The sequence below is a fragment of the Platalea leucorodia genome (genome assembly GCF_965183815.1).
Source record: "Platalea leucorodia genome assembly, chromosome: 3".
Classification (NCBI taxonomy): Eukaryota; Metazoa; Chordata; class Aves; order Pelecaniformes; family Threskiornithidae; genus Platalea; species Platalea leucorodia.
The window spans coordinates 101,733,173-101,760,760 of record NC_138825.1 but is presented as its reverse complement, the minus strand read 5'-3'; the positions used below and the strand labels follow the sequence as shown (position 1 = coordinate 101,760,760).

At 43.2% G+C, this 27,588-nt stretch overlaps 1 protein-coding gene across 4 annotated transcripts in view; it reads right to left on the bottom strand.

Annotated features, from left to right (window-relative positions):
• GCLC (glutamate-cysteine ligase catalytic subunit) overlaps nt 1-27,355 on the bottom strand; it is a 37,060-nt gene extending 9,705 nt beyond the window's left edge. Inside the window, exons 1-11 of one of the 4 annotated variants that reach the window (XM_082307617.1) lie at nt 27,100-27,206; nt 26,280-26,437; nt 12,651-12,763; nt 11,421-11,603; nt 7,350-7,490; nt 6,533-6,591; nt 6,305-6,441; nt 2,787-2,861; nt 1,789-1,905; nt 783-921; nt 127-239 (exon numbers count right to left, since the gene is read on the bottom strand). In XM_082307617.1, coding sequence (XP_082163743.1) covers nt 127-239; nt 783-921; nt 1,789-1,905; nt 2,787-2,861; nt 6,305-6,441; nt 6,533-6,591; nt 7,350-7,490; nt 11,421-11,603; nt 12,651-12,754 — 1,068 coding nt within the window. In that variant the 5' untranslated portion in view covers nt 12,755-12,763; nt 26,280-26,437; nt 27,100-27,206. Of the gene's footprint in view, nt 1-126; nt 240-782; nt 922-1,788; nt 1,906-2,786; nt 2,862-6,304; nt 6,442-6,532; nt 6,592-7,349; nt 7,491-11,420; nt 11,604-12,650; nt 12,764-26,279; nt 26,438-27,099 lie in introns of all 4 variants that reach the window. The other 3 variants (XM_082307615.1, XM_082307616.1, XM_082307618.1) reach the window with 3 other exon arrangements.
• Nucleotides 27,356-27,588: the final 233 nt, after the last annotated feature.

Genomic DNA, 27,588 nt, shown 5'->3' with positions numbered 1-27,588 from the left:
AGTTGAATTGAAAAATACAGGGAAAAAAATTCTCAGCTAATGTAGCCATCCTCCAATTAAGCAGTACTATAAAGAATAAGCATTTTTATGTATATATTTATTAAATTCCTCTAAATCAGACACAACCTCAAAATGGTCGGATTCATTTGCATCATCTAGATGTATTTTCTCCTCAAACAAAGTCAATGGGTCTCGAATGAACAAGTGTGCAATATGCTGTGCCAAAAGGTGGTCAATACCTACAAAATGAAAATTCAAACAAACAATTCACACATAGCAAAGCAGGCTCTAGGAAATTACTTGCTTTACAAGACTGAAAACATCCAACTCTGCAATGCCACCTCAACCCACCACATCCTGTTAAAGTTTAAATGATGACTTTGGGAAGGAAGGAAATGATTAAAGAGAAGGGGAAGGAAAAAAAAAAAAAAAAGAACAGGTTCTTGTTTGGAAATGGCAGCTGAATATTGGTGTGGCTGCCATTCTTCCTGTTTTCTGATGCATCTCTGTGCCATGTTTCCTAAAGCAGTTCTGCTCTCTCCACAAAGATAAAACATTAATGCGTCAAACGCTGAGCTTCTCAAGCTGGAATTAGGGACAGTTTCCGTTACAAACAAATACTTCTCAAAAAACTCTCAAGACCACGCTACACAGATACTTCCTGAGTAGGAGTCACTCTGAGGGATGCACAATGATTGAAACAAACAAGAATGAAAACGTAAAATATCCCCACACACTGCAAGCATAATTCTTAACCTGCTCATAATGAAGCAAACACTTACCTTCCTTTATTAGGTGCTCGTAGATATCTTTGTCTATTGTCAAATCAATGTCATTGTATTTCTCACCACATTCAGATAGATAACTGTCTATGGAATCATATCTGGATTTACTGATTCTATAATGGTTGTTCTTCAGTGGCTATATAATTTAAGAATACAATATTTTAACAGCTTGTTAACAATGTTACCTAAGTTTTGCTCACTAATGACACTTATGTGAGAATTATTATCCTGTTTAAAAAGCCCTACAGCCTCAATTAAAACTATTCAAAGCACGAGTCTTAAATAGGCTTAATAGAAAGCGATCCTCGAATTATGTCTATTTTGTTGCAGATGTATGTATCAGTGAAAAAACAGTCATCACACATTGACTAGAATTCACTAAAAGTGGAAACATTTTCCTGATGTAACATACCATTACCCCAAGTACCTGGAAAGCATTATTATACCTATTGCCACACATACCAATACAGTTTCTCTATGCGCACATTGTTAGAGGTGCTCTTAAAATGGGTAGTTCAAGAAATATTGCAAGCAGATTTTTTTGAAATTATTTATTTTCTATAGTTTTGTAAGTGCCTTGAATACCAATTCCTGCTTAGAGAAACTCCTTAAGTTCAAGATCTGACAACTGGCTCTTTTCAAATAGTTGTAGTTTATACTACTGGATTACTCAGCAGCACCTGCTATTTAATCCAAAGCAATTTTTGCTTTTTGGGCTCAAGCAGAAGACCAGAAAGTTTCATCACAGGAGGACCTTTTCAGCAAGCTGCGGAGGAATGAGTGGAGTTCTACTGGGATTCCATACCTAACTAAAAATATGTATTTGCTAACGTAAACTGTACAACCAAGGAGAATGTTTACACCATCTCTCCTATATTTACCACAAAGACTGCCATGTTCCTTCGTTAGGGATTCTGATGAGCACAAGCAGAATTTGATACTAAAGGAGATTTGACTTTTTTGCCTGAAAAAAACCAGACATCTACTATCTAACGTTACTTACCTCTAGCCCCCTCTCTTCTCGCGTTCGATCATCTACAGATGCAGAGATTACTCCCCAGCGACAGTCAATATCAGACACGTAGCCTCTGTAAAATGGAGATGCAGCACTCAACGCCATCTAAAATAAAACAGCCTGATATGAAAACAACAGACAAGCCAAGGAACCAAAAGCAAAATACAACCCCGCTGGAAAGGGAAACTTGCTGGTCCAGAAGTAACTGAAGTATATACTTCACTTTAACGTACAGCCAAAGCCCACAAATCTCTCAACTGCTATCTCCAGAAAATGCCTAGATAAAGGGTTAGCGTTATTGAAGTGGGATCTGACGCTCTCCAAATTTATTACCTCTACAGATCAGCATTTAAGGAACACAAAGATGATACAGGCAGAAGCAACTTCGTGACAAATCAGCAAGTATTCTGCTCATGCACTTCCAAACTCCAAAAGTTCACCTGGCAATTGTTTTATTTTGTTTATATTTGTTTGACCAAGCACCTCAGCAGCACAGCTGGAACATACCTCACTCGGAGCAGGATCTGCTCACCACCTAGACCAGACCAATAGTTTATTTTTATAACAGCTGTTATAAACACCTGTTTATGACCACATGCTTACAAAAGGGACAGATTTAGACAACTTAAGCTGAAACCCTCTGTAACACCAGACCAAAGTTGAAAAATTATAAACTGTTTTAAGGAGTGAGCTTGTCTTGTTTTCGTGAAAAACTACCCCAAATGTATTTCTAGAACTATTCAACATGAGTCTCGTGCATGTGGGAAGGAGGGCACGGGAGAAGAAACAGACATCGTCTGTTTTGTGGTGTACTTTGAACATTAAATAAATCACACCGCTCATGTGACAACCTAGCAAGAGACTGACACTTCTCCCAGAGTACCAAATTTGTGAGTAGCATTCAAGTTATTTTTTAATTGAGATTTTATTTTTGTACATGTAGTGGCTTTTGCACAGAGCTGATGTGATAGAAGTCCATTACTTACCACAATGGGACAGATCGTGGCTAGCTGATCATAGAGATACCTTGCTTCAGAAATGCTGCAAGCCTGGAATGTTACCTGTTGGAAGAAGTACAATTGCTATCACAATTTCTATAATCCTAGCGCAAGCAGAGTCTTCCTACATTTAGAATCAATGATGTAATACCAAGAATTTTAAGGGGTTTTTTTGGTTGTTTGTTTGGTTTTTGTTGTTGTTGTTTTTTTTGGTTTTGTTTTTTTTTTTTTGTGTGTGTGGGTTTGTTCCCCCCCAATTCTTGGACAAACTTTTGCCCCATCTATCAGCAGCATTTCTATCACAAGCTTCTCGCGACACCATTTCCATGTTCATTAAAAGATTTCAGACCACAACACTTCAGCTGTGAGGCTTAATATACAAACACTTGCCAGAACCAAAGAAAACTGAGTTAACATCTACAATGCACATGGGCCAGTAATACACCTTCAGGAAATAAGCCAGGAACCTACTTACTTAAAACAACAGTCAAACTATTGTAGATGTAACATTTGTTTTATGTGACAGCTAATGTAACATTTCTTTTATGTGACAGCTAATCCTATTTTAAAGAACATTTCAAGCCACCTTTGTTTGATCCTGGAAAAATAAATACCTTCCTGTCTACTGTAACTTTTATTAAAAAAAAAAAAAAAAAGTCCAGCTTTGCCTGTGTTAGAGGTCAGGACACAGCAAAAGATGGAAAAGAAATGTTATCTGCAGAAGCCATTAATGACGTGGAAGCCCTACCACACATAGGCCACTGGAAAATATAACTTCTTTGCAACTTTTGGTGAAATTTGCTTACAGCAGCATCAAACACGAGACGCATTTCTAGTAGCAGACCTTACCCTCTAGACCTCCCGAATTGACACTTTATGCATTTTAAAAACGCAGAGGGGAATCAATCACCTCAAAACTGTTAAAAGACGCTAAACAGATTAAAGGCTTTTCTCTCCTTCTTCACAGTTTACATATTCATAGATTAGAGGATAACTTAGGTGGGAGCGTACCCTTGTACCACTATCATAACATTGTACAACAGGCTCTAAATTACCATTGCTGCTTGTTGCCCTGAAGAATGCCAGCTGAACACAGATTTTGCTCTTCCATAGATTACAATTAGAGAGTCCCACAAAACACACAGGTTCTTCTCAGTCTGCCACTGAAGCCCAGTCCAACCATAAGTAAGCCTTAGAAAACCCAACCAAGCAAAAAAAAAAAAAAAACAAGCTCCCGAGTTCACTGGTAGGCTCAGTGGTAGATTTTCTGGGGGGAGAGGGGTGTAGGAGGAATACAGGATTTGTTTGCGTTTGTTTTGTTTGTCTTTTTATATCTGCAGCCAACATTCATTAAAGCACCACAAGTTAGAAAAAGGGTGTTCAGTAGAGAAAATTTTTCTTCTGTGTCTATCCTTCAAGTGGCTATTAGAAAAAAAACAAAACACAACACAACACACTTTGAAAAGACAAGAATATTTAATTCTCTTGCAAAGAAGCAGCTAAGTATGATTTCTAATCATTAATTTTTGACTTCCAGCACTAGGGAGCCTGCCTTGGGGCAGGGAGGGGACAGGACACCTACACTCTTTCCCCTGACACAGTGATATCCGCCTCTCCTTCCCTTTTATGTTTATTCCAAATCACATTAGATCTGGGATTCGACCCGGTTTCTAGCCAAACATGCCATTACAGAGGAAAGGGCACGGCAGTCTTCTCCAGAGGAGGGCTGCAGGCACAGCAAGGACTGTGGAAAGCAGCAGCCACGAGCACAAGGCTGAGCAGGCATGGGGATGTGAAGCCTCAAAAGGGACAGGAGCGCAACAGTTTGCCTTGCCATTTGCAGGGGCAGCGCTTCTCACCCCACCGTCGCTGCGGGATGTCCCAGCTGAGCTCGTCAGGACATTATTTTTAACCTTGGAAATATATCAAACTGAGTTGTAGCTTGGCGCATAATGAGAAAAAAACAAAAGGAAGTATGCATACTGCAAACTACCTTACAGAAAATAGGTGATGAATACATGTTTTCTTCTAGTTGGTTATCAAGAATTATCAGCTGATACACAAGCAGGTGCTTATAGTACCTGCCAGCCTTGTTTTCATCCTCCCTTTGATGATAACAAGGCTACCAAATTTGAATTTGACCACTGATTAAAAGAATAGGGAATACTAAAGTGGTATTCCTTAAAAGGGAATTTAATATATTTTTAACCAAGTTCATACGATGACTGAATGGTAAGGCTGTATTTCTTTTATTGGTTTTAAATAAGAAAGAGATGGTACAAAATAGACCATATGAAACTCAACACCTTGTAAAACCACGCAGCATTATGTACACTTTACTACTACATCCGATTCTCCCTAGCTTACCCTTAGTGACAAGAAATCATACTTGGCTGCTGCTAAGAACATTTTATTTATTCAGCTTTTGTAGTTTCTCAATCTCAAAGGGATGTGCTTTGAATAGAGTTATTTCTGCCACTGCTGTGAAACAAGAAGAGCTAGGAGAATTTTCTTTAATCCCCTACAGACTTAACACTAGCCTCGTCCTAGCTCTACTTCCAAGACAGTGGTGGCAACAGGCAGATTTTATCAACAGTCAAATACATCACTACTACCTAAGGCATCAGCCCCTAGCATCAGGTTACTATGACAGAGAAACATTTAAAACAAACAAATATTGAAAGGATTAAAGCACTCCCAAGACACAGCACCTGGATTTAAACGGAGGATATTGTAAAACAGTAGTAACTCGGGCAAATGAATGAAAACAATAAAAAGTGGGCATGCATTAATAGGAGGAAACAGAACCAAGAATGTCTCCCAGCACACAGTAACAGAAGACAGCTACCCATGTGGATCTGGTAGGTTCACGGTACAAGCAGTGAGAAGACAACACCTTAGCAGATAGCTAAAAATATTTAAGAATGAGAAATTTTATACAGGAGTTCATGCTGTTTGTAAATAAAATAAAATTACACAGAAGGAGAAAGCTACTTATTTTTAAAGATATTCCAATGACTTTTTGTCACTCCCTGCTTTTGCTGTTCTAAGAATGGGGAAGAGGGGAAAAAACCCAAAATGAATAACCAAAAAACCCCACACATTCCTACAAGACAGCTCAGTTTCCATTCCCACAGTGTCCCTTGGCCATGCCTGAAAGAAGACCACAGTGGAAGATGATCTTTCACACTTGAAAAGTGCTGGACTTCCAGGAGCAGGTGCTTGATTGAATGGGGTTTGACCAGTTCAAGAAACCCTTTCAGCAAGGCATTCAATTACGTTTGAATATTAGAAGAAAATAAACATGATGGAAGCAAACAAACCTGGATTTTAAGAGTAGATTACCAGGTATAAGATTAAATTTCTTGTTTTCTTCCCCCTATTGCCACTCTGAAAATGCATCAGTTGAATTAAGCGAGAGAAATTAGACATAAGGCAAGTCTTAAAAAGGTAAGCGTTTAGGGAAGACAACATTCAGTAACATCCTGAAAGTAGATGTATTTTACCTGAAGGCAACAGTTTCCCATTCCAAAACCCATAGCATCCATGTATATATAGTCTGGCTTAGCCGCCTTTGCTGCTTCTCCATCATCATTAGGAAACGTTTCGATAAATGGTGATGGCGTGTTCTTATCTTTAAATACTGTGTGGAAAATGGAGGTACTCAGTAACCCAGAGCATTAGATTGAACAATTATTTTGAAAAAGCAAAAAGATAAGATTGAATTTACTCACTTGGTACATTTATCACAACCTTCTCTCCTCTTCGGTGCCGAATGTTTCTGGTCAGCGTACTACAACAAAAAAAAAGTTTGCTGAAATATCTGAAAGTTTCTCTTTATGCAAATGCAGTTAGTCTCTCAGCAATTCTCAGGGTTTCAGAATGTCAACCTTCTATATTTCTTCCGAGCATTTCCCCTCAGGACACTTCTTTTCCTAGTTTAAGATAGTCTGTAACAGATACAACACTGAATTTTTCTTCAGTAAAGTCAGTCTTATTTTGTCGGACTTAACAGTACTATGCTGATGGAATAGGCAGAAGTAAGAGGCTACTGACCTAAAGAATACAAGGACAAGTGAAAAGGTATGCTTATTTTTTAAATAGAATGATTTTCATTCTCTGAAGTCTCACCTTACGATAAAAACCATTCTCAGACTATACAAGTAGTTTGACACCATGCTCCATTTCAGAGTAACTAGGGCAAGTTACTGAGTACACTGAGATGTTGCTGTGACACACCTGAGCGAGAGCTGGATTCACTGTGACGGAAGCGGTTAGCCGTGGGATTTCAAACTGGAAACAATTTTGCAGTAGCATAATCAACACCTCTTCCCTCGTAATGGCGTGAACTACTACATAGTTACTTAACAGTTTACTTTAAGTCACATTGACAGAAAATACATGTCATCACAACCATCTCTGTGATATCTCCAGCAGCTAGCCACGTAGCTCTCTCTATTCCAGTAATGTAAAGAAGTTGCAGGCATGCCTATGATATTTAGGCACAGAAAAATATTCAGCTTCTCATTCACACTCCCCAAATGCTCTTACCTAAATCTAGGATGTTTATTGATGGCTTCATCTGGAAAAAAGAGGGATTTTGAAGCTCCTCCTTCTACTGGCGTTGGCTTATATTCCGGCAGTGTAAACCCAGGACACCCTAACCTATGTAACACAACAATGAGATCCAAGCTGTAATGAAAACAGACTGTCATTTTGAAATGGTCAGATGATCGGAGATTAGGATTCTAGTAGACAAAGGAATAAAAAGAGATTTTTCTGAAACTTGCATCTACCACGAGTATTTCTGAAGCGCTTTTCAAGACTGCTACCTATGCACGTGGAATTGCCAGAAAGACGCCTTAAAACAGTTGCTGTTAAAAGGTCAGCGCTTGCCAACAACCAGCTTCTGTGGTGGTTAAAACAGACCCCTTTTTTTTAAAAACAAAAACAACAAATCCCCCACTACTCTACCATTAGACAGTAAACATAGACCTTTTCAGTGGCTGAAGCAGGAAACTTCACAGTATTATGCAGAGTACAGGCACATTTTAGTGCCTTAGCACCTGTCATTAACACTGACATGCAGCTGCGTTCTGTGCCTTTAAGAGTTTCTCTAGGGGTACAGGTTAACATTGACTGCTGAAGTAATTTATCCAGCTCTGCTCCCAACAATCTCCCCCGTTAAAAAAAATGTACCTAACCAACTCTGTAAGAATTAGAGGTAGTTTCAAGTGATACACACATCCCAAGTCTCACAGCAGTTTGTAATTTAGAACTCTGAAAAAACCCATGAGAGAAATGTAATAAGCAAAGAAAAATTACAGCTATTAGGTGTAAAATGCTGAGAGATATGCAAGTATATCAGAATACAACCCTCCCCTTTGGAACCTCAATTGTAAGCTTAAGAGTTGTCTGAAACAAGAATAAGTAGGTTTTCAGTGCAACTGAGACAAAGGAGCATTTGAGAAGCTGAAGGTAAAGTTGCAGAAGATTAATTTCTCCATGCTGCTCAGTATAAAAGCCAAAGATTGTGCTATCTTGAGAGGCTCTAGTATTTGGATGTATAAAAAAGGGTTAGCTGATACAACTACAAGCAAACTACTCAAAATACCAGGAAACACTCACATTTCTAGAAATATTATTTATGCTCAACACGTATTTCACTATTGGTTTCTTCTTCCTGGTTTAAGTATACCAGTTGTCCTACAGCATCTAAACCCAACTTCATAGAATCATAGAATCATTAAGGTTGGAAAAGACCCTTAAGATCATCGAGTCCAACTGTTAACCTAGCACTGCCAAGTCCACCACTAAACCATGTCCTCAAGCACCACGTCTACCCTTCTTTTAAACACCTCCAGGGATGGAGACTCAACCACTTCCCTGGGCAGCCTGGTCCAGTGCCTGACTACCCTTTTGGTGAAGAAGTTTTTCCTAATATCCAACCTAAACTTCCCCTGGCGCAACTTGAGGCCATTTCCTCTCCTCCTATCGCTTGTTACCAGGGAGAAGAGACCAACACCCACCTCGCTACAACCTCCTTTCAGGTAGCTGTAGAGAGCAACAAGGTCTCCCCTCAGCCTCCTCTTCTCCAGGCTAAACAACCCCAGCTCCCTCAGCTGCTCCTCATAAGACTTGTGCTCTAGACCCTTCACCAGCTTTGTTGCCCTCCTCTGGACACGCTCCAGCACCTCAATGTCCTTCTTGTAGTGAGGGGCCCAAAACTGAACACAGGACTCGAGGTGCGGCCTCACCAGTGCTGAGTCCAGGGGCACTATCACCTCCCTGGTCCTGCTGGCCACACTATTCCTGATATGAGCCAGGATGCCACTGGCCCTCTTGGCCACCTGAGCACACTGCTGGCTCATGTTCAGGCGGCTGTCAGCCAACACCCCCAGGTCCTTTTCAGCCAGGCAGCTCTCCAGCCACTCCTCCCCCAGCCTGTAGCGTTGCCTGGGGTTGTTGTGACCCAAGTGCAGGACTCGGCACTGAGCCTGGTTGAACCTCATACAGTTGACCCTGGCCCAACGATCCAGCCTGTGCAGGTCCCTCTGTAGGGCCTTCCTACCCTCCAGCAGATCGACACTTCCACGCAACTTGGTGTCATCTGCAAACTTACTGAGGGTGCACTCAATCCCCTCCTCCAGATCATCAATGAAGATATTGAACAGGACCAGCCCCAACACTGAGCCCTGGGGAACACCACTCGTGACCGGCCTCCAACTGGGTTTGACTCCATTCACCACCACTCTCTGGGCTCAGCCGTCCAGCCAGTTTTTAACCCAGCGCAGAGTGCACTTATCCAAGCCGTGAGCAGCCAGCTTCTCCAGGAGAATGCATAAGTCAGTCACTTACCTAAGTGCAACACTGTAAACTGCATCACTCCAGGCCTCAAGAAGGAAAACAGCTTTCTGGTCCAGTAGCAAGGGCTCATAAATTTAAGAACTAGGGATACTCATTTAGCTTCTAAGGTAGTATTTTTAAATATTTAAGCATTTTCAGGTTTGTTAATTTTTAACTGAGCTATTTTAATTTGAATAAGCATACTTCTTTATCTTTCTTCTGTCAGCACTCTAAGAAGTTTTCTTGTCTTTTCAGATGCACGTATTTTTTATTATACACACATGCATCTGCACACACACAAGCATATGTACATGCTATTGTAGAGAGAATGTAGCAAAAAAACCCCAAAACCCACAAAACCTCAGAAATATACATTAGCAAGACTCCAATCAAACCAACAGGGACTTAAATGGCAAGATAGCAAAAGGCAGAAATAAGAAACTAAATAGCCTAGGGAAAGCAGCCTCTGAAGGATGAAATCATGTTTGGGTTGATCCATAAGTAATAAACAAACTACATTTTAATAGTTACTGGCTTTCACTGAAGTCCAATATATTGCTCCTACAGTGATGTAAGAAGTATTCCTCTGTATCTACAAAGTGATGAAGAACTCCTCTCCCTTTATTCCTTGCACAACTAGGTCTGAAATGTTTGTATACAAAATTTATTAAATGACATAATCTATGTGTAAGGTTGCAGGGCAAAAAAAACCCCAACAACCAATTCTGTAACACACTGAGAACTACTTATACCATTGGACTTTAAATAAGCTCTTATTACTTTCAAGATATCCAGTATGGCTCCCATAAAAAGGAAGCATATTTTGTCAACAGTGTGTTCTTAAAATAGCATTCACGGGGCATAACGCAGGCATTTTGGTACCTGAACTTCACTGCTAAGTCACATTTTGTACCCTTCCTGCTCTCAGCAAGAATTTAGGGCCATTGCATTCTGTACTACACAAGAAACCAGCCAGCGAAGCCCGCTGCTTCTCTTCTACTGCAAAGCAATTTTCTTACTATTTTAAGCATAACTATCTTCATTCATTTGACTGACCAGGCTAGTTAGAATGAGCATAATAAATCCCTGCATAGAATTATGTTTGAAAGGAAGGTCACAAAGCACGGTTTCTCCTAGGTAATGAAGTACATCCTGAATTCAATTTCTTCGAGTCTCTTTACAACAATAAAAAGGAGGAAATCTACCCTTTGTAAGGGTGTTATGAACCCAGGAGAGGTGCACTCCTGTCTAGATTCAGTAAGTACAGTACTGTAGAAGTTTTAAGTCTTCATTTTCTAAGGATAATCACATTCCTGTTCTACTGTGTGCTACAAGCCACCAAAAGAAGTCTGTGCATGCTTTAGTGAAAAAGTAGTGTTAAAAGAATAGATCAGGTTAGACATGTTTTACAAAACTGCTATTTATAAAGATCAAAGGTTGCAAAATAGGTAAAGAGAAACCTTTTATATATGCTTTGTCATATCAATTCAAGATGGCAGACTACTCTACCTACAATACTTTATATTATGAGCATTCAGGTATTCTCTCCTAATACAAAATCATCACAGATTAGAAGTAACCTAAAAATATAGAATATGCTTATTTGTCTCACTGCAATAAAAATTTTAGGAAACGCAACCAGAACATTAAGTCAAAGTACTTTAACTGAAGCATATTTTGCTCGGTTTCATTGCACAGTTTAGCTATGTGCAATAAGGAGAAAAAGCATGTAAGGAGAATAGTGAACACAGCATTACAGTTCAGCAACCATCTCACCTTGGAAATGATGTCACAGTGCAAACAGCCTCATTTTCTTTGAGCACAGAAGCAGCCTCTTGCCGTCTTTTCCTCATGTTATCTTGCACAGTGTTGAATTCAGACATGGTTCCCCCATACGGCTGCCCAGGCGTCCCTTCAATCATATAGCTTCCATATTCTGGTCGCCAGAGTGTTGGGTGGCTATAATAAAAGAATAGCCTTGTTTAAATATCTCTACAACTTAAAAAAAGGTGGATTATTTGTGACAATTTCTGAAATGAACGCAACTTGCAAGAAAAATCTCCTTAAGTTGATTATTTGGTAGAGTAACACAATATACCTGCCAATGCACCTCAGGGCTGGGAGGCAGTGAAAAGAAACTGAAGCATGGTTTGGCAGTAGGAAGCGTTGCTGCATAGTGCTGTAAGTAGGATTTGCCTATCTGTCTCAAGTTTTGTTTATTGGGGTTTTAACTGAAACTGGAAAATACAGAACATTCAACTGCTTCCACAGTACAAGGCAAGGCGAAAGTTATGCTCAATTTCTTCTTTCTACTGCCTGGGAATACCTGGTCCTGTTTCATAAATTTATCAGGTTAAGAAAGGAAATTAAGTTTGAGTGCACCTCGTCACCCCTGAAAAGTAATACCTTCTCAATACCTTCTCTGCTGCCATCAATTAACAGGCAATTCACACTTCTCTGGCTAGTTGAAGTAGGGATATGATCCAGTTATTCCTGAAAACTCCATGGGAGAGGATGGGGAAGAACTGCCCTGCTGTCCTTACACCTATCTTCCTAATTCTGCCAAAAATGGGAGAGCGCTCCTGCAGACAACAGGCTCCCCTATACAGCCCTCACTCGCTCCTGCAGCCAGGGATACAGGGGCGAGTGCACACACACAGATGCTTTATGGGGCAGGTGAGGTATAGTATGTGATTACTGTGTACACACAGACACAAAACCAAAGCAAGACGAAACAAATACCCAAACTGCAACTTCCGCGGGCTCACTGTTACATCCTCCTTTTTTTCAAGTCATAACACAAAAGGTGCACGGACTGCCTGCAAGCGTGCTCGAAATCCTTCACTTCCCGCACCTCAGCTTTATCTGAAAATGTTGGTATCTGTGGCTTACAGTTTTACCTACAGCAGACTTGAAAGTTAAGCCACGTCTACAAAATTCTGTATGGTATCGTAACAGGAGGAAAAAAAAAAAAAAAACCAAACCAAAGAGGAAACAGCTACTCACTTGGGGTTTACCTTCTCCCCCTTGTCTTGCAGTGTCTGAAGAACTTCTTCACCGCAGAGCACCAAGCGCACTTTCTTATTCTCATGGTCAAATTTTACTAACATATATTCCACCTTGTAGATAATAAAAACAAAATAAACAATTAAATGGTAAGATTTTGTTCACCCACAAACACATCGGCACAGAATTTTAAGCACCGAGTGAAAAAAAAAAAAGGGATGTCAGACTGAACTTGACAGGAGCGTAAAAACCATCGCTAACTATGAATGCAGCAAACAATACTGCCGAAGATGGCGGCGTGCCTATTTCATCTTGAAGGAAGAATTGAAATTCCTTTAAATTGGCCCTGAAATTTTTTCCCCTCAATTTCTAATTGTGGATATTTCGCAAAAAGATTCCCGAATTTGTATTTGTCTCCACATTATTTTTCAGACAAAAAAAATTTAAAACCCCATGCAAGCTATTAACCACAAACACCTCTCTCTCATCCCATGAGTTACAGCCTCTGCTGCTGACAAAAACGAAACAAGAGTCATTCTACAAACACGGTATCCATTTACACCCATCACTTGTTGAGGCTATTTAAGACCAGCGCGACAGAGCCTCATTTACACGGCGGAAAGCCCACGGTTGTTACAGACAGCATCAGTCCTGCCATTACCGCGCTCCAGCTCCTGGCACAGCACAGGGGGTTCCACCTCTTCTTCATTCAGCTTGGCTGCCACCTTTTCTTCCCCTCCTGCCCAGCAGTGACCTCGCCCCCAGGACCTCTGCCTCCTCGCCCCTGTCCCCACCCCAGGGTGCGACCCACACTTGATCCAACAAGCCACTAACAACAGCGGTGCTGCGTCCCAGCACTGGAGAATATTGTTTCCCTAACAGAGATTAACTGAAAGCAGCCAAACCTGGAACACCCTCATGTCAAACTTCCTAATCTCCACGCATACTTGCTATCAAAGCTCCCGTACGGACTTTTAGAGCACCAGCGAGTATAGCAACCCAAGAGCCGCCTGGACATTGCAGCCCTTCAATACTTACAGATACAATCTATTTCCTGATGCCTGCTTGGCAGGGGATGCTTTGTGCTGTTCTAGGAAGCACATATAGAACAGCCCCCAAGCGTGACATGTCTCCTGCCACGTAAAAGCAGAAGTCGTACATGGAAATGCATCACAAGGGTGCTGGCTTTGAAAACCCCTGGCTGGACCAGCAGTGATACGCAGAGCCTTTTGCTGGAGGCTCTCAAACCGCTGCCTCTGAGATTTTCACAACTCCATCAACCTGTAGTTAAAAATTCAGACTGCACTTCCACAGCTACAATTTGTCAGAGGTTTTGCACCGTGCTCCTCAGTTTTGTTTTCCGACACTGCCTAGAGCCACATCTGCTGGTGCTTACCAACACCACTGCTCCAGCCCCAGGAGTTCAGATTCATGCAAGATGCTGATGTTAAAGTTGCAGCATACCAAATCATGGAAACTTCTATTTTGTGCATAAGTCTGATGCATATAGGAAAACAGCTTGCCAAAACACAGGGAACTTGTGAAGTGTTTCCCAGCACACTGTAAGTGGATTTGTGTGCTTCATGTTCTTTGGTTGCTGCAGTGTTCATGGAAGAGGTAATGCTAGCTACCATGACAACAAATATAATCCTCTGTTGCGATTTCCGATTAAATCACAAGCAACATTATCCAAGAGAGTTTGTAGTTCTACAGAATCTGATTAGACACAAACTCTGGATGGACCCACTCAGCAATTACGCATGTTCTCTCTATTTTTTAAGATCAAATTTTAATCCCTTAAAGAAAAATAACGATTTCTAGTTTCTGTGCAATACAGCATTTCTTTGTGTGGTTTGCGTGTATTATGCCACAATACTCTACTTGAGATAACTAAAGACTATAGTCAACCAGAACGCACTCCAGCACTGATTTAGTTATTATCTAGTACCAGTCTCCTCAGTGACACTTGACCATGATTACTGGCAATAAAAAGGGACTTCTATCACACCTTCCAGTTTCCTACCATGTTCAACACCATCTCCTCCTGCGTTGGAAAAGCATCATCCTCACTCGGAGCCAGCCTAAACCAGAGGAGGTATGCAAGCGCACTGTTCTCCGAGCCATACAGACGGACGTGTGAACGGGCATCGGGCCCACCGCCCACCTGGGCTGGTAGCAGAAGGGAGGGCAAAGGAACTGCAGCTGCCTTCCAGAGACCCCAAAGCTGAACACTTGTCCACCGCTACATGAATATGTTACTATGATTAGCCTCCTGGCTTAAAAATCCCTCTCCAAATGTAACTGCAATGAGCTGGTGGTGTGAACACTGTACTTCTCTATAAACCGTATTACAAGTTTCATGAAAGAAAATAAGCCAAAAGTGTAAAGAAACATGAAGCCAAGAAGGCAAAACCAAAGAAGCCAAAATGTTTCATAATCCGAGTGCAGTACTGAATATACTGCATTTATGCATCCAGCTTTAGAAACAACTACTACTCTTGCCTCCGGAAACATTGACTAAATCTTCAAAGCTGTCTTAACACACAGAAGATCTGTCATTAATTTTAATGAGAAAAGAAAAAAAGCTTCAGACGGCTGCCAATAATTCCAAGTAACCCACAGAGTATCTTGCCAACAGAGGGACTGACTCAATGGGCATCCTTAAAGAATTTAATTTAAGCTCATCAAAAGATTTAGCCTACAGCTAGAAAGAGAGAAACAAATTCAGAGTTCACACATTTTTACATTTAACTTCAGCTCATCGTTCACAGACTTCTCACATGTTTTCTATCCACAATAAAGTTCAGAGAATTGCAGCCAAGCTGAAAGCATCAGCACGCCTGGCAGAGCTTCAAGAGTCCAAAAGGCAACATTGATAATTTTTTACCCAACATTCATAATTCATCATTTTGCCAAGCTCTTTAGAGTTTGCTTTTCTCTCTGATTTTAACTAGTCTCCCTAGCAAGCAGCAAAAGACTCGTCAGGTCAAATTACTGATGCAGATGGCTGACAAGCAGCCTCGCTAGGAGCCGGCGAGGAAAGCACCCTGCCATGTTAAGAAAGGCGGCCACTTTGGACCTGCGTGCCCAGCCGGTGCTCTCACCCTGCAGCAAACCCTACGCATCTCTCCTCCGGCTGGCACGTGCTGCAAGGCTGCCGAGGGCAGGAGGTGGCCTCCCAGCTTCTCCCTACAGACACACACACAACACCGCTTCAGTGGATGAACCTCTCCAACCAGCCCAGGTCTCCCTGGCTTGCAGAAGTGCTGTGGCACCTTACCAGGAGGAAAGAACAACACTTGGGCCAGCAAGGTTGCAAAGCGAAAGCTGTAAATACACACACACAGAGCAAGCCTAAAAAAATTGTTCAAAGTTAAATGCATTAAAAAAGCAAATAAATTCTCAGTTAAAGCAAATAATCTGAGTATAACAGATCTACCCATGAGCCAACACAAAGAAAACCTATTCTTTACAGGCTTCCTTCCTCTCAGCTACTGACTTGCAACGTCCTGCATCTACAGAGTACTTCCACGCCAGCTCTGCTACACAGCCACATCTTCTAGGGAAGGACTATGCATCACTAGCTTGCCGGCAGGACAGCACCCAGAATGGCATTACTTCACTTGTCACAATTATTTCTCACAGTTGGCTACCAAGGAAATTTCAGGCTTTTGAAAAGACGCTGCCTCTGGAAATACAACCACAAGTGAGACCTTGAAGGCCCTCAACTGGGGAGGAGCCAAGCCACTCCCCATGCATTAAGCCAAACAGTTGTGCTGGACTTGCCGGGTAGCAAAGTGAAAGACGATTGCTCTCTGGACATGGGTAAGCATGTCTGAAATTGCATTTGAATGCCTGAGTTATTTGACCATAATTACACATATGACTTCTGCATAAAGCACACTACCTAGAAATGAAGAAATATCAGTCGAGCGACTCTTTAGTAGCAATTCTAAGGAACAAGGAGAACCAAAGTCAATACACATCCGACATAGTATCACTGTCCCAATACTTGCCTTGGCAGTGGTCTACTTTCCAATATCAAAACCCCTCCTCGCACACTCAATTTAACACCATCATGCTAAATACACTGGGAACAAAATCTATCTAATAGTTGAGAGTAAAGCCTCTGCTCCAGAGTTAATGTCAAAATCCTTTTAACATTAAAAGTATTTGCCACAAGGTATTTATTTCTGCATATGAAACACAGGTAAGCACACAGTCTGGACTTTGGTAAGCTCAGAAGTAACGTTCTGAGAAGATTATGTAATAGAGGAAAATAATTTAAGAAGAATGATCTGAAGAGAAGCTTTTTTGAAAAGAAAGCAATGCAAGTCTGTACACTCTCCACCTGTGAAAAACAGTTCCCCGCAGTCGCCTTTTACCACACTCCTGATCATCCACCTCAGCTGTGGATGCGCCATCACTGGAAGCGTTCAATGTCAGGTTGGACAGGGCTTTGAGCAACCTGATCTAGTTGAAGGTGTCCTTGCCCATAGCAGGGGGGATGGACTAGGTGATCTTCGAAGGTCCCGTCCAACTCAAACCATTCTGTAATTCTACAACACACCTGATGACAGGTGACTCACAGACCACCACTGTTCCTCAAGGACAATCTTATTGATGGTTTCTTTCTCCTTCCACTGGGCAATTATTGCCACATGCACTTGGAGCAATTGTTAGTCTCTTCATACATACCTTCCCTCAGGCCTGGAGCTTTAAGAGAAATTGGAAATTTTTCCTAAACACTCAATGAGGTCTCATGGCTTTTGTTTACTATTACCAAAAGCCACTAGAACACTTAATATAAATATTTTCATACAGTATGCCTCATATATTTATGTATATATACTAGAAAATGAAATCGAGGTAAACTTTCTTCTCAATAGCATCAAAGAAACAAAACCCATTTCACTAGTTATTAAGCTCCATTATGGCACCAAAAAAAAAAAAAAGTAGTTCTCCCATACATTAATTGGTCAGTTAATGCATCATTAAAATACCACGTATCATTAAATGACAGTCTACAGGAGAACAAAGTTTTAATAATTTGCTGTTCATTAAAGAACCTCTGCCACAAGTTTTCAGTGTTAAGATGGAAAAAGTGGATTTTTTCCATAGGTACACATACTTCCAATGGATGTAGAGCATAATACTCAAGAATTTTTTTTAATGCAGTTATTTTCTTGCCACTGCTGTGATAAAACATGGAGCCACAGTAATAATCAGCTGGTAACGTACCTTTAATGAAAGGTTTACTGGCCCACAAAGGCGAGCCTAAGCCCTGAGGGAGCAAATTTCAGAGGAAAACAAGTCTGGAAGTGCCACAGAGGCTGGTTACCCTGTTTCTAGCCAGCAAGCCTTAAACTGCACGCTGGCATGAGGCACAGCATTTCCACACTCATGAGACTACCATGGGTGTTCTCTGCCACAGAAATAATTTCAAAAATCTGCCATGAACAGCAAGACCAAGATACAAATGTATTTCCCAAAATGCTTAATTTTGATCAAGCAGATTGGAAGTGACCAATCCAACAAAGCACCGTCTCCAGCTCTATATGAAACCAACTCGCAGAAACCATGCCCTAAAAACAAAACACAACTGCTGTTTTATATTACATTGACAAGCAAAAAATTAAGAACAACTATGTCACAATAAAGATGACCATAGATAAAGAAAACGAAGAGGATGCAGGGGCTCTCATCTCAGTCAACACAGCCAGCCCCAGCTAAGTGCTCCTGCTTGCTCCCCCTCCCACTTGCCGGCATTAGGGCTGCACATTTTCTTCTTCTGCACGTGATACGACGTGACTAGAGGATGTCCTGTGCTGCGCATACCACAAACCAGGAAACTGGGTTATTGAAAGCTAAAATCTAGAGGTTATAACCATTTGCATGCTTCTAACAAGATGGGGCGCATTAGAGAACTAAGTGTCTCTTCTTTCTGACTGCTGTACTATGTAACACCTGAGGTTAATATTATTAAAAAAAAGACTAGGATAATGTTAATTTTAGATTTCTGCAGCAAAGACACCTTTAAGACACGCACTTATGACTTTTTAGATTTAAAACAGAAAAGAACAAGGGTTTTTTTGGCACAGCTATATTTTCTATTCCACACAGGCTAGCTGTTTTCATGGACTAGTGAAAGACCATTTATTCAACTGTGAAACAAGATGCTGCAAACTTCTAAGTTGCCTCTTGCATCAGAAAGCAAGAAGAAAAAAAGAACCAAACAAGCAACATCATCAACAAAATCTTTCCTGTACTCATCCTTTGACTCATCTTTCCGACTCACCCTTTCTCCTACTGTTAACTAAAATAAGGCATCCGCATAGCAAGAAGAGGAAGTCCTGTGGCAAAAGAAGGATTGCAGTTGACAACAATCCCATGACAGGACCATAGCAATTCACTTGACATCCACAGAAGGAAGTTCATTGTGAACAGAGTATTTCTTTATCGGAAATATACAAAGAGCAGATTGTTTAAGCTTCTCTTATTAAGATCTGAGATCGGGAGGGAGGAAATCCGTGCATACCATGGGGGTGGTCACTATTTATGACAAATTGCAGCTTGTTGGGGGGGGGGAATCAACAAAAAACCCCTCCAAACTGGTTTCGATGAATTGCAAAATTAGCTTTTGAAAAAGCATCTCCTCTCAACTACAGCGAGGCCTGCCCTGTCACATGCACAACGCATCCAGCAGCAAAACTCACAGGTAGGTCGGTGGTGCCACACTACAACCTACGCGTATCTTATCACCCAGCCACGGAAGAACTGAGCAAAATAATCAGTCATCGGGGAGGTTAACACATCATGCATGTTTTGAGAGCTAGAGGGTTTAGATGTAATTCAGTTCAGGCTTTCCCTGACACGAGGATTAAAACTAGGCAGAAAAAGTAGTTTCAGACCATCAGCCAAAGCATACAGGGAAAGAATAAACATGGCGACTATTCAAGGGCACCTTGTTCAAGATTTAAGGAGTTATATTTGCATGCATTAGTGTACTTATTTTAGAGGTTGCATATATACACTCAAAGCTGTCAAGCAGCGTTAGCTGATGCATGAACAACATACCTTCAGACCCTGCCCCAGAAATGCCACTATTGATAAATAGCAGGTGCAGCCACTAAACATATTAAGGAAGCACTAAATCTATTTGTAAACGAATAATGGCACTGTCCCTTTATTTAGCGGAATAAAGCTCAGGTGGAAAGGATGAACAAGCAGACACGTGACAAATAACCAAATGATTTCCGAGTGCTGCTTCCCCCCATGCGGCAAGCGGGCGAGTACATCGATTAAGACAGCTCCCATTCAGATGCATCCACACATGCCGTGTTTGGCAGAGGGCCATCGTGAGGAATTTCTGCATGAAAGAAACTCAAAACCGCATTCTGTTCAAGGAATTTTGCTGGGGGAGGGGGAGACTAAAAGTGATTGTCTTAAAATGACAAGAGCTCAAATGTAAAAAACAATTTTGTAAGACTTCAGGCTACATGAGCTTTATTATGAGCATGAGATTCCCAGGAAAAGCTTTAAAACAAAGCAATTTCTGCACACCAGTATACTGCAGCCGTTTGTACAAAGTGAGAATGTGAGATCATCATAATATTGATGATGAACGTCTGTATAATGACTTGGGTGAATGTTTTTTAAAGAAGGTTATTATTGACATCCAGGAAAATACGACAGCTATTTTTTGTGATTCTGTTTTATTTATAACATATACAGTAAAAAGCTAGTTAGAAAGTTTCAGCTGAATATTAAAGAAACCCCATGAGTCACTCAACAATTATCTAAGTGGTTTGGATAGAGGGACATACATCTTACAGCACGTGGAGCTTAAAGCAGCCATAATTGCTAGCGGTGTTCCCCCAGTACTGGGTCCAGTCTTGTTCAACTTCTTCATCAATGACCTGGATGAAAGGACAGAGGGTACCCTCAGCAAGTTTGCTGACGATACAAAACTGGGAGGAATGGCTGATACACCAGGTTGTGCTGCCATTCAGCGAGACTAGGACAGGCTAGAGAGTTGGGCGGAGAGGAACCTAATGAAGTTCAACAAAGGCAAGTGTAGGGTCCTGCACCCAGAGAGGAACAACCCCATGCACCAGTACAGGTGAGGGGTTGACCTGCTGGAAAGCAGCTCTGCGGAGAAGGACCTGGGAGTCCTGGTGGACAAGTTAACCATGAGCCACCAATGTGCCCTTGCAGCCAAGAAGGCCAATGGTATCCCAGGGTGCATTAGGAAGAGTGTGGCCAGCAGGTCGAGGGAGGTTATCCTCCCCCTCTCCTCTGGCCTGGTGAGGCCACATCTGGAGTCCTGTGTCCAGTTGTGGACTCCCCAGTTCCAGAAAGACAAGGAACGACTGGAGAGAGCCCAGCAGAGGGCTACGAAGATGATTAGGGGACTGCAGCACCTCTCTTATGAGGAAAGGCTGAAAGAGCTGGGTCTGTTTAGCCTGGAGGAGACTGAGAGGGGATCTTATCAATGCTTACAAATATCTTAAGGGCAAGTGTCAGGAGGATGGGGCCAGACTCTTTTCAGTGGTGCCAGGGGGCAGGATAAGGGGCAACGGGCACAAACTGAAACAGAGGAAGTTCCATCTGAATCTGAGGGAAAACTTCTTTACTTTGAGGGTGACAGAGCACTGGAACAGGCTGCCCAGACAGGTTGTAGAGTCTCCTTCTCTGGAGATATTCAAAACCCACCTGGATGTGATCCTGTGAGACCTGCTCTAGGTAAACCTGCTTTAGCAGGGCGTTGGCCTAGATGATCTCCAGAGGTCCCATCCAACCCCAACCATTCTGTGGTAATAAACTGCCTATTCTTGTCATGATGTAAGCGTCTGTCTCCGCTGCAAAGCTATTGCGTGCCATCTTGTTCCACAGGACATCTAGGCTTTGTAAAGTAATTATCTTAAAAGGACATCTGCCGCTTTTCTGTTCCATTAGGTTAGCCAAACTTCTTGTAAAATGAGAAAACACCACCTTTCCTGTACGCCGTGATGCTCTCTGAGCCTACTGCTTCTTTTATCAGTCACAGTCGTTTTTTATCTCTATTTGAACATTTCCATGCACACGTGTGTGTCTCCCACTAAGCCTCACTATTGTTTTTTAGCAAAGAGATGACCAAAACTTCATCTATGTATTTTAGGGATAGTAGCTGTACTTATTTTATGCAGCTGGAGAGCTAGATTCATTGCTGTTAAAAAATGCCCTAAAAAACGTTCCTGGTTTTAAATGGGTGACAAACAGGAGCCTCAAACGGTGTGCATCTGAACACAAATCCATTTCCTTAAGATGTAGCAAATATTTTACCAGTCTGAAGTTCTGCAGACTGTAATGCAACATCACTGATCATCATTTACACATTGCTACTGCCCTGAAAAATGCAATAGCTAGGTCCCTGGGAAGAATCATTCAAAAGGAAAAGCAGCTCTTTTCACAGCCCAGCCTTTCATTAGGAAAAAGCAGAAAGCTTTAAAGAGAGTCATGCATCTTCTAATCAGAAGCAACACCTTTGGGACATTCTGGTAAGAAACCTCTGGCTTCTCTTCTTGCAGCATCTGAGAAGGGTTGCTTCGCTTCTTACATGAGGAAGTGCTGAGCAGCAAATATTCATTTTAGTTCTCATTTTACTTACTTACAAGGTATAATTAAAAAACTAACAGATAAGGAGGGGAATGAATCAAAAGCACAGAAGACCAAAAGAAGGTTAAAAAAGACTGAGAAAGAGATAATATGCAGAAAAAACCACCAGAATTAAGTCAGGAAGACTTCAACTTGCAAGCAGTGCAGTGGCACATTTTTCACGCTGCCTTACACAATTTATTATCAAACCTATTTTAAAGGCCTCCAAATTTCGCTTCAAGTTTCCATGAAGAAAACAACTTTCTAAAAGCTGAAGATGCTTATTGTGTGCTACATCCCAACACTGACAAGAACAAGACTCATACACAACAAAAGGATCATTATGTCCAATTTCACGAAACAAGGCTGGGCAAGTCTGCCAATTCATTCACATACACTTTCAAATAAAACTGTCATGTTTTGCCCATGCTTGCTTTCTGCACCCCTCCTTCTGAGTGGATCTCCCTCCAGCATGCCTTTCTCGACACTTTAATATGCTGAAGTAGCTCCTCCTTGCTCTTTATTGTTTCTTTGTCCCCGTCAATTTTCCTTTTCCAACTCTTCTTCCTTACATCGTTTCTTCCCAGTCCAGATGGGTGTTCAGCCTGGAGAACAACCAACCTGTCCCATTTAGCAGCAAAACAGACCGCAGGAGACAAGTATTACATGCATGTATGAATATATATGTATATGTAGTTACGCACAAAGTGCTGAGATTCGTACACTCGTGTGCACGCTCAGCACAAAGCAACGGCAGTGAGCCTAGCCAAGGGCCAGCCATTCCACTTGTCTGATCCGAGTGTCCGCATTAAGCCACAAAGTGAAATTTAAGCAACATCCGCCAGCTAGAGGCATACAATCAGCAGATGAGAGGCACTGAACAGTACAGGAGACCGGTAATGCGCTGGCACAGAAGAGAGGTTTTTGGGACAAAAGCTGGGAAGCAGCAGAATAAGCTTTGCCTTACTCTCAAAACCGCTTTAAACTCTTTTGGTACCACTAACATCTGCTAAGCTGCACAAACTAATTGTTTTACATTGTACCTACTAACTCTACTGGAGTTTTAAAACACAGTACCGAAAAGTTGCAGGTTTTTACATCTGCTGCACCAAAAAAAAAACCAAACAAAACCAAACTTAATGGCCACTACTCTGCAAACCCAAAGATAAGCATACACTGTTGGATGGGAGAAAAAGATGAAAACAAAAGGAGACCGTGACACCGTACTGGTTAGCGTGACAGGGTCTCATCAGCAAGATCTAGCTGTTGCCCAACTTCTGTGGGCATTAAGGCAAGGATAATAAGGAGGAGTTTGATGAGGGATAATGAGATAGCTCAGTGTTTTGTATTTTCCACAGTCAGGAGAAGCCAAGCATAAACAGGGAGGCCAACTGTCAGTTTTAAATGAGGCACAAGGATGATTAAGAGGCAAAGGACTTTTGCCTGCAAATGTAGGTTCTTAGGAAGTTTTAAACAAGTCTAATCCTCTGTTACACTCACATTTGCAGGCCTTTTTTTTTACCATTGCAAAGACTTGATGGTTGTGGAAAACAGAGTAAAAAAAGAGCTGCCCCCAAAAGAGACAACAGCTGTTTGGTAAACCCCTTGGTTCTACTAACCCTGCAAGCAAGAAGATAGCTGACTTTTCAAGAGGTAGCAGAACCAGCGTTTTGAGCTTTCCAGCTCTTTACTCAGGGGAGGATGGGAGCACTAGGGAACGCTACCCTGCAATGCAAGTTGTGATGCTGCCTTGCTTCCTTCAAAACAAATGCCACCATCCTGCTCCGTTAGCACTTAGCCTCAACGCTTTTGTCTGGCATCCAAGAAACGGACAGTATGTGACGATTCCCCCCAGTTTCATTCCCTGGGATCACGGGGAATGGAATCCCTAGGAGGTTACAAGCACCCCAAAGGACCACCACAGCTCTATAATGGGTCTTACAACACACACTGCGAAGTGGAGTCCTGTTGAACACAGATCCAAAGCAAAGGCTGGTTCTATACGCACGAGCAAATACAGGATTTCTTTTTCATAATGGCATCAGCTAGATGGGGACAATCTTTAAGTATTCACATCTGCCCTGAAAGACAAAACTCAGTATGTGCTAAGAAAGTTGCTTTTTCCTCGTAAGCATTCCTTAAAAATGATGTAAAAAAAAAAAAAAATCATCTTTCGCCAAACACTGTCTCAGGAACATCTCTTGAACACAAAAGTAATTTTGTTTATTCTGATTTAATCTCTACCATTACATGAGGTCTATCATCTTCATTCCTGATTTCTGTCTTCAAGAGGTTTTTAAAACAATAAAATACCCTCAGGCTATGACTTTGTACGTGAAGGTCAAAGTGCACAAAAGGCTTTTTATGAAAATTGTCCAATTAGTGAGTTGATTCATCTAAGCTGCATGTAAATGTCGTGCCACTTTCTAATAACTAGATATTTGAGAGGAAAAATGGAAAACGAATTTACTGCTTTCCCCACTAGTCTACAGCACAGCTGAAATAAGTTATGGAGGCAGGTATGTTTTTGTTTGCGCACAAGAGCAGACTGGCAACAAGTATCTGGTACATTAATGCACTCCTAAATGCTGTGTTATGTAAAAAAAAAAAGAAAAAAATTGCATAATACAGTAGAATAAAGATAAATTGTCACACCTGAGTTTATTACCATTTGCTAAAATCAGAGGTAGATGATGAACAGGGTTACCTGACCTTCTCTCAATGTTCACAGGCATTTCAAATACGGCTCTTACCTCCTTACCAGAATCACGGCTGTAATCATACTGCTCTTAAAATTCTGCTTCTTGCCACACTGGGCATGACAGAAGAAAACTGTGAATCTCCTTAAACATAACGCACCACTATTTACCAAGGATAAATATTTTCTTCAGTACGGAGCCCATGCCAAAGGAAAACCAAGGCTCCTGGGGTGCAGTCTCACCCTACAGCTAAGCTTAGCGAGTGACTAGCTGCGGGTGCTGCAGGGGCCAGTTCTGCTTGCCCCTTTCCTCCACGCGCTCCTGCTAATTGCCTCACATTAAGCAGAACTTGTTGGATTGCGCAGTGAAACAGCGGAAGCTCTGCTGAGAAAATGAACCACCCTAGAAAACTGGATGAGAGAAGAGTTTTCTGCTGGGTTAACTTCTTGAATGCGTGTAGCCAGTAACAACACAAGGAAGGCAGAAGAAACACGAGCCTGGAGCAAGGGGAGGGAAGCTGAACCAGCTGGCTAGCGGATCAACCTCAGCTATCTTGTGAAATCTCACCCTGAGAAAGCAAGGACAACTAAAATGTAACACCCACTGAAGAATGAGTACCCCATCTGAAAGATTAATGAGAAAACCCTCAAGCAACAGGGAGACTCTGCTCTGTCTATACTCCTGAACTTAAGACTGTTTGTGAGGCTCTTCTGCCAGCATAACTTCAGTCATACAAGAGATGTAGGAACACAGAGACGTCAGACAGGGATAGATGTAAGTATATTTAAATTTCCTGAGTCCATACCACTCTGGCTGCAAAACCCTGCAGTGTAGACTAGACATGCTGGCAGCATCATTCCCTTCACTGGACAGATTTTAGTAGCCAAGCCCCCACTCACTCCTCTTGAAAGCAGCTCCTGTGCTCCAATGTTTGCCTTGCTCAGTTTTGTGAAGTACGACGGGAATTCCTTAAAAGAAGAACAGACTTTAAGAGACAAGGTCTCCCAAGGCACACAACGGGAACAGCATTTTCCTCTGGCAAAGAGCATCTGTTCACAGCTACTGCTACCACCCGGATAAAGTTTTCTCACAAATGCCGTTTGCCATTCAGAAAGTAAAAGGAGCATGAGACGGAGATGTGACGGCCAAGCCCTCACATTGCTCGCTTCCTGCTCTGCTCTTCCAACTTCCCTGCAGTCACATCACAGACACCTCCAAGTGACAAACGCTAGACCACACCAACACCACGATCAAGGATGGCTTCTAGCACAGCACACGCGAAACTGCTCCTTGCCTCCAGAGAAAGCCAGGACCTTCGGGAATCCTACTGATCAATACAGGAGGGAGACTCCCCACAGAGTGCTGTCAGGCTGGCACACAAGTCAGCGCAGGTTTGCATGGCAACACGCGTAAGACCTGCGGATAAAGTCACGGTCCTTGGGCACACAGCACCTGTAACAAAGTTGAAGTCATGACCCGAACCATCATCCTCATCCTTGTTGGGAAGGCAGGCTGAGTCGTGCTGGGCGCCTGGAAGACTGCGGGATAAAGCAAGGCTTGGCGGGTCCCTTTCCGCAGGGACAAGCCAGGGCCACGGAGGGACCTGGCTGCCGCCGCTGAGCCCACCCGCCCGCCTCCAGCCCCCCTCGCTCCCCTCTCAAAAACAGATCCCGAGGCAGAGTCGGCACTACCCTGGAGCCCAGACCTACACATGCTTCCATCAGACCTCCCTCCAGAGAAAACAAACAAACTCACGGGAACGAGCGAGGCTCCCGGGAACACCCCTCCCCCGGGGCTGCCCGGGCGGGTTGCGGGTGCCTGACGGAAGCACCGACGGTTGTTTTAGCGTTTAAAAATCACAAGGCAAGAGCGGGGCAACCCTGCTGCGCACCCGGAGGCGGCGAGCGACCGTGTGCGCGGGGGAAACAAAGCCCCGCCGGGCAGCCCCAGCTCTCCCCTCCCGCCGAGCAACCGCGGGGCCGAGCGGCCGGGGCCGAGCGGCCGGACCCGCTCCCGGGCACCGCGGCGGGCCGGGCCCGGGCCGCACCGGCGCGGCGCACACCCCACCGGCGCCCGGGCGGCGGAGGCCGCGGCGGCGGGCGCCGGGGTCTCACCTCATCGCCCCACTTGAGGACGTCCTTGTGGCGGTCGCGCAGGGCGCGGTAGATGTGGAGGAACTGGAGGATGCCGTGCTTCCGCACGTGCTCGGCGTGCCGCCGCGTCTCCTCCCAGCTCAGCGGCGAGCCCTGCGACAGCAGCCCCATGCCGGCCCGCGGCGCCGGGCAGGGGAGGAGAGGGGCGGAGGGGAGCGGAGCCTGCGCGGCCCGGCGTGCGCTCTGCGCCGCGGCGGCGGCAGCGGCGGGAGCCGAGGCCGGCGCCGCACGTGACGGCGGCGGCGCGTCAGGCCGTGACTCAGCACTTTCCGCCGGCGGGCGCCGCCCCCCGGCCGCGGCTCGCTGCGGGCGGGCTGAGGCGCTGCCGGCGGCCCCGGGGCCGCCGCCGCCTCGGCGGCCTCCCCCCGGCGCCGGCGGGGAAGGGAGCGCCTCCGGGAAAGCAAACGCCGGGGGAACCGCGGCTCCGCCGGCGCCCGTGTGTGCGAGAGC